At 47.0% G+C, this 14,674-nt stretch overlaps 1 protein-coding gene across 1 annotated transcript in view; it reads left to right on the forward strand.

The window, feature by feature from the left end:
* NCKAP5L (NCK associated protein 5 like) overlaps nucleotides 1–14,674 on the forward strand; it is a 45,017-nt gene that overhangs the window by 13,043 nt on the left and 17,300 nt on the right. The window contains exons 2-3 of the mRNA XM_083729355.1: nucleotides 11,726–11,795; nucleotides 14,435–14,641. Coding sequence (XP_083585481.1) covers nucleotides 14,540–14,641 — 102 coding nt within the window. The 5' untranslated portion in view covers nucleotides 11,726–11,795; nucleotides 14,435–14,539. The remainder of the gene's footprint in view (nucleotides 1–11,725; nucleotides 11,796–14,434; nucleotides 14,642–14,674) is intronic.

Here is a 14,674-nt window from a genome sequence, read left to right on the forward strand (position 1 = left end):
ACCCTGGTCTCCCATGTCTTAGTCCAACACTCTAACCACTATGCAACACTGCCTAAATACATTTACACATACATGTATACTGCTCCTCCATGTGAGGGGGCATCCCGAGCCAATCGGAACCCCTGCTTGTGCGAAGCAACAAATTGGAATGCACATAGCTCTGCTTCTCACATGCACCCAGCGGGGTAGAGCTGCCAGGCGTGGCCGCTGGGTTTGTTGAGGGCAGGGCCAGCCCTCAATGCTTTTTGAAGGTGAAAGGTGTTTGTGAACTTGAGTCCACAAGAGTTTGTGCCATTACAAGTTTTCTTGGCCACAAACTTCTTCGCTTTAGTTGCAACAGACCGACATGGCAACCTCTCCAAACAGGGAATCCTATTAATCGCGTGTGCATGCATACACACACCCACACCCTGCCCTGATACATTTCTCACGGCTTTCCTTCTGTCACCCTATTCTCCCATTATTCTAATTCTGGTTTATTCCAGTTGAAATAATCTGGGTTAGTTATTTATATAATATTGATAATTCCTCATTTGCATAACATGTTTTTCAGGGGCCAGTGTGATGGAGTCAAAATCTTTGAACTCAGCCTAGAGAGCATCACTGCACAGGGTAGCTTTTTTTTTTTTTAGTTTCAAAACTTACTTTTAGTTTCTTGTATTTGAGGCACTTGGTTTTTTAAAAGTTTGTCTTGTCTTGTCTTGTCTTTTTTTTAGCTGCATTTCTGTCCTCCATTTTCTCTCTCTCTCCCCCTCTCTTTCCCCCCACATAGGATAACAGATGTCCTCCTTTCTCACCATGAGTTTCAGCTTTTGGCCTGGAAAGTGTTTGAGGGTTATAAACTCTGAATCATGCTCAAAGCAGCAAACTCATCTGGTTCTAATTATCCCGCCGCTGCTCCTCTCCACTCTTGCCGCTCTGCATGTTTTCCCTAAACCATCTGATTCGGTGGGACACACCCGAAAGCAGGAGTGCCAGAGGCACCTTGTGAATCGGGACTTTGTGAGGAGGGAAAATAAATAAAGAAACCAAGATGCAGGCCAGCAGGATGGCAGCTTCCTTCAACTGGCTTCCCAGGAGGTGCACCACAGAATGCTTCTATGTGAAGGCAGGGGAAGGGGCAGAACTGGGCAGCGCCTCTTTCACATGCTTGGGAGACTGACTTGGGTGGAGAGGTCCATGGTGATTTTCTCTGCATGTCAGGAATAGGAAACCTGTGGGACTCGGACTCTCACCGCCGCTGAATGTTGTTCCACACTGGCTGGGCTTTATTTCACCCGGGTCAAAGGCCCAGTTTGGCACACCCCCATGTGCATTTGTGTACACACACACATTGGGAGCCTCAGTGGTGCCCCTCTGAAGGTCTCACCCAGGGCAAAAAAACCCACCTACCCGTTCCGTAGCTGCGGCACTGCCGGGACTTGATGGGAGTTGGGAGCGCAGCAATTCCTGGAGGACCACCCCACCCCACTCCTCTTCAAAGAGCTGTGTAAAACTTAGAACAAACTATTCCAGCTGCTCTGTCACGGCACCTAAGCCTCATCTAGCATGACCCTCCCTTATCTTTATTTCTTGGCTCTCTGGCTTATGCTACGCAGTTTGAAGGGGACTGACACACCTTCCAGACACAGCCTCTTCTTCTTCTTCTTCTTCTTCTTCTTCTTCTTCTTCTTCTTCTTCTTCTTCTTCTTCTTCTTCTTCTGCGATCACTCTTAGCTGAGTAAGATTGTCTTCCATAAACACGGTTTTAACAATGAGTCCGTAAGTGACTGTGGAGGCCAATTCTGGATCCACATGTCCTTCCACAATGGGGATATTGGTTTCTGGGCAGGAGTTGATCACGGTGTGGATTCGCCAAGCATGCCTTCCTCTTAGCACGTTTTTCCCTTGCATTCTGAGTTTGACCGTCTTCCAAGCCCATGACACCTTTGGTAAAGACTGTTCTCCAACTGGAGCGCTCGCAGGCCAGTGTTTCCCAGTTGTTGGTGTTTATACTACATTTTTAAAGATTTGCCTTGAGACAGTGTTTAAACCTCTTTTGTTGACCAACAGCATTACACTTTCCATTTTTAAGTTAAGAATAGAGTCCAACCACCGCATCAGTGACTTGTCCAAGGGTTGCCTGTGAAACTGTAGGCAGAGCAGAAGCTTCCTGCTTCTTAAAGGTTGTTGGTGATCCTGAAGGTGATGGAGGTTCTGTGCCCAACTGCAGGACACTTTTCCGCTCTCTTTGGTGTGGCTGGTGCACTAATACACCTCCCCAGCCCTTGGCTTATAAAAACAGACAAGCCACCCATAGTTTTGAATTAACATGACATTGGGGGAATAAATGCAATTGTAACAGTGGAAAATCAATGTAAAATCTCTCAAGGGGTCCCTGTGGCGAATTAATATTGCTTGTGTCTTCATTCTTCATGCACTTTTCCCAGACACAATTTCTGTGTGTGTTCTGAGTTTCTCCTGCATGCCTGAGGAGCTTTCCTTCTTCCTGGTGCAAGGAGAAGGAGCAGCTGTGGCTTTCTTCTAGTCCAGTGACTTTCCTAGAGCTGTGTGTTCAGGAAGCCCTGGGGCTTGTAAGAAGCTTTCCTGAGGAAATGAGGAAAGCTTGCCCCAGTGAGTGACATTTTGCACCTAGCTTTTGACCACTTGCGACCAACCAAGCAAAGATGCCTGAGGGCCAGGATGGTACCCGACATCTCCACCACCTGGAGGTGCATGCCTGGGGATCATAGGATCTGGAGTGTTTTCACATACTAATACTTCATCCTGTAGAATTCTGTCAGTTATATTCTATCTGCACAATCGGAATGAATTTCTGGAACCAAAATGCTTTTTCTGTGCAGCCTGAGCAGGAGCAGTTACCACTAAGACAAAGAGCTGGAATTGGCCAATATAGATGTGGACCTTTCTTCAAGTGACCTTTCTTCTTTAAGTTTGCAAAGTGCTTAACCTAGCTCAAGGTTGTCACCTGAACTAGCCAGATGTTTATCTGATAATCAATCACAGCCAATCCATCCTTTGAAAAACAAGACAGAGCCATCTTGCCCCAAAATGGCAACGAGACATTCCATTTTGGCAACTGCAACCTTGGTTCAAGGAGCTATTTGGTGCCTAGCTTATATATCTGTGAGTTTCTAACACTGTACCACCTTTTTAGCAGCAAACGTTCCTTGAGCGCTTGGTAGGTCAGTGGCAGGCAAACCAGTGTGAAAAGGATGCCTTGAAAGTAAAGAGGGTTTTTAAAAACCAATGTATTCGTCTTTTTGCCAAGATGTGAGGGGTGGGAAGGTCAGCTGGTCATCTGCCCAGTCCTTGGCAAACTGAAGCTTCAGGGGGCAGCCTTGGCTTTCATACCAGACACAGACTTGTAACCATCTGTGAGTTTTAAAACAAATATTAGAGCAGTGATATTCAGAGAACAATAAAGAAGCAACAACAGGTTAGGTAAGCATTGTTTGATTGTTGTAACCTTGTAGCTTGAGCTTCCAACTTTGTACTGATCTTGACGAGAACTGATGTACTTCTCTGAAGACAAACCCTCATTTGATAGTTAAGTTCTTGAGGGGGGAGATTGACACCAGAGCTTTAATGCAGGTGTGGGGGATCCTTCGGCCCACCAGCTGTTGCTGAAATTCAACTCCCAACAGCCCCAGCAAGCATGAGTAACGGAAGAGATGGTTTTCCCTCTGGGTGATGGGGAATCTAGTTCATTTTAAAATGCATTATTGGACAATGCCTTCATTAGAAGCAACCAAAATGTCACAAACGAGCTTTCAAGTTATCCAGAACTCTTCATCAGGTTGGATGATAAAGAAGAGACATGGTGAGAGAGAGAAGAGTTGTCTTGATCTTGGCAGCCATGAAGTCTGCACTTGGCCACAATGTTAAAGATGGAGGAGACAGCATCCTCAATTGGATTAAGCTTAACTAGGTGTTGTTATGCAGGTTGCATCTTAGACAAAGAAAGACATAGTGGCCCCCACTTGTGAAATACCAAATGCAATGGTTACTCAGATCTGTCTCCTACCTTAAACAAAACACATAGGTTCCTTGTTGAGTAGAGAACAGAAATAAAGAGAAACAGGCAGTTTTTATATTTGCAAAGCAGGAGATTAATTTTAGGTGGTGTAAAAATGTTGCAGAAAAGCCAAATTTGGGCTCAGAGGGAATTAAAATGTCTGATGTCAGATATTCTGGTACCCCAGGCAACATCAAGGGAAATCAAAGAATGCAGTAACAGCAATGCAGACCAGTGCTATGACCACATAGCAGTAGACCTTAGAACCCTGATCAGTACCAGAGGATTTCTGTCAGCTGGGAGTGTCACAACTCCCATCCTTACAGTTACTTCCCACCTCTTCTTTCAGCTCTATGTTTGATCGAGCAACCAAAATCATCCTCAAGCAGCTGGATTGGGTCCCTGCTGATCCCTACCTTGAAAGAATGTAACTTTGTGTATGTGCTGTTAATGATATGGCAGGGTCAGTGGCGTAGCGTGGGCGGTGCCGGGGGGGGGCGGCCGCACCGGGCGCAACATCTGGGGGTTAGGGTTAGGGGGCGCAAATCCACGGGTTAGGGGGTGCAAATCCACGGGTTAGGGGACGCAACTCCACGGGTTAGGGGACGCAAATCCACGGGTTAGGGGGTGCAAATTACTTGCCTTGCCCCGGGTGCTGACAACCCACGCTATGCCACTGGGCAGGGTGGGAGCAGACTACATCTGCAGTACAATGCTAAGCAGTTTTCCTCAGAAATTCCACTGACTTTGTGGGGCTTTCTCCCCTGTAAGTGTGCTTAGGATTTCCACCTTAGAAATCTATCCCCTTTTCAAGGAAAGTTTTTAATAACTGATAGTGAAAAAAATGGCAAATATATGAGCAGATTATGTCTTGAAAATACGGGATTCTTATTTGAGCAGGGCGCTTTCACTCCAGATTATTTTTTAGCAGTTTCTGCTATTTGATGGTGAGGCTGAATCTGCTTCACAGTACATTTTTCTGTTTGAAGGACCAGATGCAGCCTACGATATGGACCCAAAATATAACCTTAAGGTTATATTTCACTGGTACCCCTAGTGAATGTAGCAATCTCTTGTCATTAACCAGGGGTCGGGGGCTTTTGGGACACTCCCCATCATGATGTAGGGGCCAATTTGTTATCTATGGCAATGTTGAATGTTGCCATTAGGCCCAAGGCGCAGACCTCAGAGGGGCTCATTGCTGGCTGAGCACAGTTTTGCACTTAATAGAACCACAGAACTGTAGAGTCGGAAGGGAACCCGAGGGTCCTCTAGTCCTGCAATGCAGGAATCTTAAGCAAAACCTACATCCTACATGACAGATCTTATAAAATTCCGATAACAACAGTTTACATTCCGTTTATATTTTGAAGAACTCTATCGCTTTGGAAGGAATTCGCCCGTTTGCAATTTTGTGCGCGCCTGCAAGTAGCTCTCCTTGCCTAGGGCGCAAAAGAGCCCGGCGCTGGCACTAGGAGGATGGGGAATATCGCCGCGCGCCCCCCCCTCAAAAGGGCGAGACATGGCGCTAGTTTAGTTTGAAATCCTTCAGGCCGAAGGAGGGCCTGTCAGGCGGGGGGGAAGGCGCGCCGGGGCTGGTGGTCTGGGCTGCGCGCAGGCGGGGGGCGGGCGGCGGAGGGCGGAGCTCGGCGCGGCCCGTTCCCTCCTGCCTCCGCCTCCGCCGCCCAACAATAGCAGGCCCCGAGTCGGGCCGCGTCGGGCGGGAGGATGGCCAGGCGGCGCCGGGGCCTCCATCGCAGAGACGGGAGCGCGCTCGACCCCCGGGCCTCCCGCCCCGCCGGGCTGGCCAGGCGGCCGAGACGGTAAGGAGGTCCGGGGCAGGCGCTTCGGGGGGCGGCGGGGTGTGAGCCAAGGGGCTCCTTGAAGGACTGCGGGACCTCGAGGAGAATGGCTGCTGGCGGGAGAGCCCTGGGGGGTGTTATGGAAGAAGGGGGTTATTTGGAGCAGTCTGGGAGCAGAAACCTGGGGGGAAGGGGGTCAGTATATGGGGGGGGGGCATCTGCACAACTATTCTCGAGGCAGCGCACTTGCGAGCCTCTGTCGGAGCCCCGGTGGGGTTGGGGCTCAAGGGGGTCTCTGGAGCTTGGAGATCGCTGCGTGCAAGGGTGTATACGTGTGAATGTGTGTGCCATTATGGATAAGATGAGCAGTGTGAGTTAGGAGGCTAGCGGAGTCCGGGGAAAGATTTGGAGCATCCTTCTACAATTCCTGTTTGGGGAAGATGTGGGTGCGGGAGGATCTTTCACCTTGGCACCTGGTTTGGGGCCAGAAAACGCCAGCGCTTCCCCTCCTGTTCTCTCTGACCCCCATCGGGACTTTGGGGGGTTTACCGAGGAGAGTGGCGTGATCTGAGACCCTTTAAGAACCCTTTTGTATTTAGGGCAGTGTGTCATTTTCTGCAGCTGCTTTTTCTGATTTAACGGGGTTCAGACCCAACAGCCGTCTCGGGTGTCTCTGCATTCCCTACGGTTAATCCCTTTGTGCTGAGCATGGAGACGTTGGCACTACCCAGCGGCTTCCCTTTGCCCACCCTCCCCCTCCCCAAAAGTCCAGGAATGCAGCCAAGAAAACGGCAGTCTTCCCAGTATGCTGGGCTGGAGTCGGCTGAGTGCCCTTGGCTGAGAACTAGTGCGGAGTACTGGGCTAGATGCACGCAGGAATGTTGGCTGGCAGGCAGGCTGGCGCGCATTACGGTCAAGGATGCTAAAGAGGGCTTCCTCCAAGGGGATGTGCATGGCTGACGTGGGCAGCTCATCTGCAAGGGAGCCTGGGAGCCGGGGCTGGGGGTGGGGGGGATTGGGGAGCACCCTTGCCTTGGAAGAGGAGAGGTGGCCTTTCCACAGGAGACTCCTCAGTGCGCTGCTTATTGGAGCATCTCAAAGCAGCCATTGACCCAAACATCCCAACTGCCAGGTTTAATTAGACCTACTGTGTGTGTGTGTGTGTGTGATGCTGAGGAAACTGGAGTCGCAGAAGGAGTGGGTGTTGCGTGGCCTCTGATGGAAAGCCCTGGGAAATAGTCTCCTTGACCAGTTTCAGCCTCCCTTCTCTAGCCTTTGCCAGAACTGAGGAAAGGAACCCAGAGGTTTTGGCTGCTCAAGGGTTAATTGTGAGCTAGAACTGGGATTTTTTTTTTAGCAGGACCTAGTCCTGAAATGCATGAAATAGTAATCTTAGCATTGCTCTTTGGCTGGTGAGTGCACCATCAACACTGTATATACATAAAGAGAGAGAGGTATGTTAAGAACTGGGTCCACAAATGGATGTCTAGCTCAGAAAGGTTGAAGATCTCCAGGACTCTGAGAACATGCCGTCTTTCCTTCAAGACTGGGTAAACCTTTAGTAGTTCCCATCTGATTGGAGGCAGGGAGGGTTTTTGTGTAATGCAGTCTGGGCAAACTGGAAGAGTATATGGGCAGAGCTGAGCACACACAAACACACACACACACACACACACACACACACGTGTATACTGTATTGTGTATTTTTATAAAGTGCTAGGTTGGCTTTTGGTTTTCTTGCCAGCTGTATCCACCAGACTTCCACTTGCTTGCTGGAGCTGCAATTAAAGCTAGAAATTTGAAGAGGAATGGTTTGAGAGATTATGGTCCCTTTTTTTTATTTCTTTGTTTTATTTATTTTATAAGATGTATATACCACTTGATTGTTAAAAAAAAAACCCTCAATGCAGCTAACAAAAATATAAAACAATAAAATTGAGGGGAGGGGAATTACAACCATACTTTAAAACATACAAAGTTAAAATACTAAAGCAGGTTAAAATTACCTCAACTTTCTAATCAGCTGGGTAGGTTTGTTTAAACAATAATGTTTTTATGAATTATCAGAAGCAGTAGTACAATCCAGATTTCTGAAGCTTCTTTCTGCTAGGATGCGTAACATAAGAAATTTGAAATGTTGAATGTCAGAATATTAAGAAATACTAAAGACAGATTAAAATTAATTCATAAACTAGTATAGTACAATGTAATATAATACATTAGATGTTTATTATAATAGCAATGATACTGTGTTAGTCTAAATGGCCATGATTGATAGAACAAGATAATTTTTGAAGATTATATATACACACACTTATTCATATATATTTACCATATTTTTTGCACCATAACACTCACTTTTTTCCTCCTAGAAAGGGGAAATGTCTGTGCATGTTATGGAGGGAATGCCTACGGGTGGCATGCCTACGGATTTTCCTCCTCTAAAAACTATGTGCGTGTTATGGTCGGGTGCGTGTTATACAGCGAAAAATACAGGTATATTTAATCTGTGAGCATTGTATGCATTATATTATGTAAAAAGAAAACTAGAATTTCTGCTTCCCTACCCTTCTCTGATTACAATGTTGACACATGTCTCCCCTCCAGATTAAAATATAATTCATTCTTTCTTTCTTTCTTTCTTTCTTTCTTTCTTTCTTTCTTTCTCTCTCTCTCTCTCTCTCTCTTTCTCTCTCTCTCTCTCTCTGTGTGTGTGTGTGTGTGTGAACCCCTCATGACAACAAGGAGTGGATCACTCACAAGAGTGTGTGTAGCAGCTGGAGTGTTGGGTTTAGAATGTCAAATGGGTTTAGAGTCCTGGGTTCAGATCTCCGCTCAACCATACAGCACACTGGATGAATTTGGGCCGATTAACAACTGGGGGTAGGGTCTGCTACTCTGAGCTTCATGAAGGAAGGGAAGGATTTGATTTTTTAAATTAAAACCACCATAACCACAACATGTACTAGAACCAGTCCAGACACTCAACTGATGGGGTTAAGAAAGTTATACACTGGTGGTGGCAATAGAACTTAGTTCTTAGGCTCGCTTCTTCTTTCAGGTTAAGGTAAAGGTAAAGGGACCCCTGACCGTTAGGTCTAGTTGCGGACGATTCTGGGGAGCTCAAATAGCTGGGCTGTGAAAGACCACCTTCCCCAAGATCCCCAAGAGCTGCTGCCAGTTGGAACAGGCCATAGTGGAGTAGGTTGAAGATGGTGAGATTTGCTTCACTGTTTCTTCTTGCACCGCTCTTGACTGTTAGGGAGCCTTGTGGATACACGCACCCTGTCCTGTGTCTCTAGAAAGGGATGAAGGATCTGACCCTCCACTTACTGTTGGGTTACAGCTTCCACCATCTCTGGCGCTTGGCCGTTCTGGTTGGGGCTGATGGAAGTTGGGAGTTCAAGCACTTTCAGAGGACTACAGCTTTCTCATCCCTGCTGTGGAGGACATTCTTGGGGACATCCTCTGAATCAGACCACAACTCTACGTTGTCCAGGATTCTGCCTCTTTAACATATGCCTTTGGGAAGCTTGCCAACTGGACCTGATGATGGGGGATGAAACTGATAGACAAGTCCTTCATGAATTTATCCTTTGCGTGGTGGTGTAGAAGCAATCTTGTTTTATCTAAACCGATTAGAGATTTGTTTGTTGATTAAATGAGATGTAAGTCTTGTCAAGTAAATAAAATCTGGACATCAATTACCAGGGCATGTTCAAGGTCTTGTTATAACATATAAAGACCTGCAAGGGGTTTGACTAGGATGACCCACTACCTGAAAAAGCACCTGCCCCCGTAGGGTCGCTTGGATCACCTGGAGAAATTCTCAGAATACAGAATACCCCAGGGCAGTGACCCCATAAACAGGCATTTTTCTGCTGTTGCCCCAGCTCCCTTCTCCTCTGGTGTACGTGAAGCAGCAACCCTCAGATACCTTACAAAGGCTGGCCTTTTAAAAACTCAGGCATTTCCTGACCCATAAGAATCAGGCCCCGTTTTGTGTGTTTGAATCCTTTGAGTGCCAGTGTCTATTTTATTTGCTTTTATGTGTTTTTATACTGCTGTTTTGCTGGTTTTAGGTTATCTATTTCAGCCTATATTGCTTGCTTTTTTAAGACTCTACACTGCTTCAAGATTTTTGAAATGTTAAGTGGCACATAAATACTTCTAAATAAATAAATACATAAATAAAACTCAACGGGGGTGGGCGGGCGGACCTTTTTGCACTTTGTAAATGTGAAATTACCACTGGAGTGGAGAATGGCCAAGACGAAGTTATTGGGGGGGGGCATGTGGAGAGGTCCCTGCGTTAAAAATACCTCTCTGTATCTGTCTGCCCCTTCCACTTCCTCTCCTGAGTGTCTGATATGCCTCTATTCCCTTTTTTGTGTTTTGATTTATTTAACAGAATTTATATACTGCTCTTGTCAAAACCTGAAAGTGGGTTGCATAAAATGTACAATGTACCGATAAATCAGATACTAAAAACAAGCTAGCCTGAAATTTTGAAAAATAAAATCAAATTATTTAAAATCAAATCAATTTAAATGCAAATTATAAAATAAAATAACTTACTAAAATGCATGTCAACATTTACATGCCTTGATAGGCTTGCTAGAACAAAAAAGTTCTTAGCTGGCTCTCAAAACAGTACAGCGAAGGTGCCTGCCTAATTTCAATGGACAGGGGGTTCCAAAGTGCAGGGGCTGCCATACTGAACGGCTGATTTCTTGGAAGTGTGGAAAGAACATTATGTGGCACTTGTAAAATGCCAGATCTGCAGATCAAAATTGTTGAGTGTGTTTATAAGGCTATAGCCCTAGTTGGCTATTGTGTCTCAAAGTCACTCTTGAATTGCTCTAGATAGAGCAAGGAAAGGGAACGGATGACTCTCTGGGAATTGTCTGACCACCACAACTTCCATCGTTCTTGAGTCCACCAGTGACTGGAGGGCCACAGGCTCCCTAGTCCTGCTTTAAAACGCACCACAAAATTTCTAGGGGGTAGGGTGGCATATATCGTTTTTTGTAAATCTGTTAGTTAATCCCTTCATTGATTTTTGAATCTCTTCCTTTCAGACATCTCAAAGTGATTTACAATATGACATAAATGAAACATATATGTTAAAAACAAATGTATATAAAAACAATTTTTAAAAACCAACCCTAAAAATATAAAAGCAGTTTAAAACTACAACACATCCATGAAATAAGTTCATATCCACGGCAGGTATCAACTGGGATAAAGATTTCTGAAGGCTTGTTGAAAGAGGAACATCTTAGGCAGGTGCCAAAAAACCAATAGAAAAGGCAACTGTCTAATATGCAGTGGGAGTGAGTTCCGCAGGGTAAGTGGCAGCACACTACAGGCCCAGTCCTCCTGTAGAACACAGCAATCAGTTCGGTATGTATTTTTCGCTCTATAAGATGCACCAGACCATAAGACGCACCTAGTTTTTGGAGGAGGAAAACAAGAAAAAAAATATTCTGAATCCCAGAAGCCAGAACAGCAAGAGGGATCGCTGTGCAGCGAAAGCAGCGATCCCTCTTGCTGTTCTGGCTTCTGGGATAGCTGTGCAGCCTGCATTCACTCCATAAGACGCACACACATTTCCCCTTACTTTTTAGGAGTCTTATAGAGCAAAAAATACGGTATGTAGGGGGTGAGGCGATCTTTTGGGTGTCCTGGTCCCAGGCTGTGTAGGGCTTTGTACACCAGTACTACAACCTTGAACCTAGCCTGGTAGCTAATCAGCAGCTAGGCAATTCCTTCAGCAGTGGCGTGATGTGATGGCGATTTTTCTCCTCAGTGAGCAGTCGATCTGCTGCCTTTTGCTCTAGCTGCCGCTTCCGGTTCTGCCTCAGGCAGTAACCCAAGCAACTTGGCTTCTCTTCTCTTTCAGGTAGGAGCGACTAAGGAAGGCCTGGAGATCCAGTCATCCACAGCGTCTACCTCTGGGTCCTTTGAGAAAGGTAAAAGACACGTGGTCAGCCCAAGATACTTTTGGTGTCTGAGGTGCAAAATCCAGACTGAAGCACTCCCACTTCCCCGGAGAATGAATGATCGTCTGGCCCATTCCATTAGGGAGCGTTTGCTTGTGGCCAGATGTGCCTTCTGCTGAAGTCTGCCACCCGAGGTGATGGGTTTCATTTGGCCCTCATGGGCCTGCATTTGGGCGGATCTTAAACGGCTTGCACAGGTGGATATTTCAGGCACAGGGTTAAACCTTACATGCCTTGTATGCAGACTCCTATGTTGGAAGCAGTGGCCCTCCAAAGTTAAAGGTAAAGGGACCCCTGACCATTAGGTCCAGTCGCGGACGACTCTGGGTTTGCACGCTCATTTCACTCTATAGGCCAAGGGAGCCGGTGTTTGTCCGCAGACAGCTTCCGGGTCATGTGGCCAGCATGACTAAGCCGCTTCTGGCGAACCGTAGCAGTGCAGGGAAACACCGTTTACCTTCCCGCCGGAGCGGTCCCTATTTATCTACTTGCACTTTGACGTGCTTTCGAACTGCTAGGTTGGCAGGAGCAGGGACCGAGCAACGGGAGCTCACGCCGTCATTGCGGGGATTCGAACCGCCAACCTTCTGATCGGCAAGTCCTAGGCTCTGTTTTAACCCACAGTGCCACCCACATCCCGAAGTTAGAATCATAGAAATATAGGGTCATCTCTTCCAAGTCCTTGCAATTCAGGAATCTTTTGCCCAATGTGGGGCATGAGCCCACAACCCCAAGATTAAGAGTTTCGTGCTCTACCAACTAAGCTGTGTGTTGTTGGGCTCTATCCCCTTGGCTGGGACTGGTGGGAGTTGGGAGTCCAACAACCTCTGAAAGGTCACAGCTTCCCCCACCCCTGGTGTAAAGGCAGCACCAGCTTGAGACTGTTTATTCTCTCCCAGGTGGTGCTAAGAACCTATGAAGCAGCCTTACTCTGAGGCAGACCATTAGTCTGCTGAGCCCAGTACAATCTCCTTTGATTGGCAGCAGCACATCAAAGTCTCTGGCAGAGATTTGACACCCAAGATTTATTCAGTGAGAAAGGTAGTAGGTGAAGTATGTGCTCTGCCTCTTTTAGTCCAGAAGATATATTCCAGTTCAGTGTAGCTTTATTATTATTTTTGAATTGTAGAAAATGGAGAAATGCAAAAAAAAGAGAGGGGAAAAAATCAATATTGGAGAAAAGGCTTAATAGTCATTCAGAGGGAGGTTGATAACACCACATTCCCAGCCGAATAAAATGGGTCAGAATGGCTCAGTTTGTACTTAGCGCTAAGCCAAACTGTGGCTTAGAGCGAACGTGCAGACTTCCAGAGAGGAGATTGTGATGGCTTTGTTCCTCCTCCTGTGCTGCTGTGAGCTAAGCCATGTTAACCAAACCTGGGCTTGTGGCTTGTCTCATTCCAGACCCGGCAAACCATGCGCTGTCGTGTTTGCTTACACCTTGTGGATTGTCTGGTGGGAATAAACCGCAAGCCCAGGTGTAGACAACATGCAAAGCCAAACCACAGCTTAGTTCACATCGGGACCAGAGAAAAAGCAAAGCGGCTGAGTTCTCTGCGCTGCTGGGGCCTGCATGCTCATGCATTTATGCTAAGCCATGGTTTGGCCTAGTCTTAAGTAGGGACCAGGCCCTTGTCCGTCTGCTGGAACTGGTGTCTTTCCCCAGTTCTTACTTCCTGAAGTCATGCACAGGAATAAGATTGTGCAACTCTCCCTGCACCTGAATCTGAAGACGCTGGGTTGGGAGGAGAGATCTGGCCATTTAGGCCAGGCTTTGCCATGGGAGCTGCCTGCTTGGGACACTGTGTACAAAGCTGAGCTCTTAAGAAGGCCAGGCTGAACTGTAGTTACAGTCTGAACAAATCTGCTACCCTCTGCTCTGCCCCTCAATAACAGAGAAACTGTGTCTTTGTCAGCATTGCCACAGGCAGAAAACCAAGAAGCAGCTTCCCCCACCATGCGAAATGCACTTGTTGTGCCCATCCAGCTCTGAAAGGGGGAAGAAAAGTTTGCAGCCTCGCTTTCATCACCAAATGCTGTTTCTGTAGTAGTAGTAGTAATAATAATAATAATAATAATAATAAATTTATTATTTATACTCCGCCCATCTGGCTGGGTTTCCCCAGCCACTCTGGGTGGCTTCAACAGGAGATTAAAAATACATTAAAACATCAGTCATTAAAAAAGCTTCCCTAAACAGGGCTGCCTTCAGATGTCTTCTAAAAGTCAGATATTGTTTATTCCTTTGACATCTGATGGGAGGGCGTTCCACAGGGCGGGAGCCACCACCGAGAAGGCCCTCTGCCTAGTTCCCTCTAAGCTCACTTCTTGCAGGGAGGGAACTGCCAGAAGCCCCTCGGCGCTAGATCTCAGTGTCCGGGCAGAACGATGGGGGTGGAGACGCTCCTTCAGGTATATTGGACCGAGGCCATTTAGGACTTTAAAGGTCAGCACCAACACTTTGAATTGTGCTCGGAAATGTACTGGCAGCCAATGTAGGTTTTGGCGGCCGCTCCCAGTCACCAGTCTAGCTGCCGCATTCTGGATTAATTGTAATTGTAAGAGTGGCTTCTTGCTGATGGTTTTTCACCCTCTTCCACCCTGCCCAGGATTTGCTGGCGCTCCTCTGTCTGTGGCAAGGAGCATGATTATTGGCACTTCAGCAGTCTGCTGCCCCTGGGGAGAGAGGTCTCTGCCCTTTATCTCCAAAGGAAATGATGTCTGAAGCCAAGCTGCAGGGAGAGATGAAGCCAGAAGGAGGCAGCAGTGAGCCCATGACAACCCAGGAGCTGCTTCAGAGGCTCCGGGAGCTGGAGGTACGTTCCTTAGTTTACTCCCCAGAAGAGTTT

This window comes from Podarcis gaigeae (genome assembly GCF_964106915.1).
Source record: "Podarcis gaigeae genome assembly, chromosome: 2".
Classification (NCBI taxonomy): Eukaryota; Metazoa; Chordata; class Lepidosauria; order Squamata; family Lacertidae; genus Podarcis; species Podarcis gaigeae.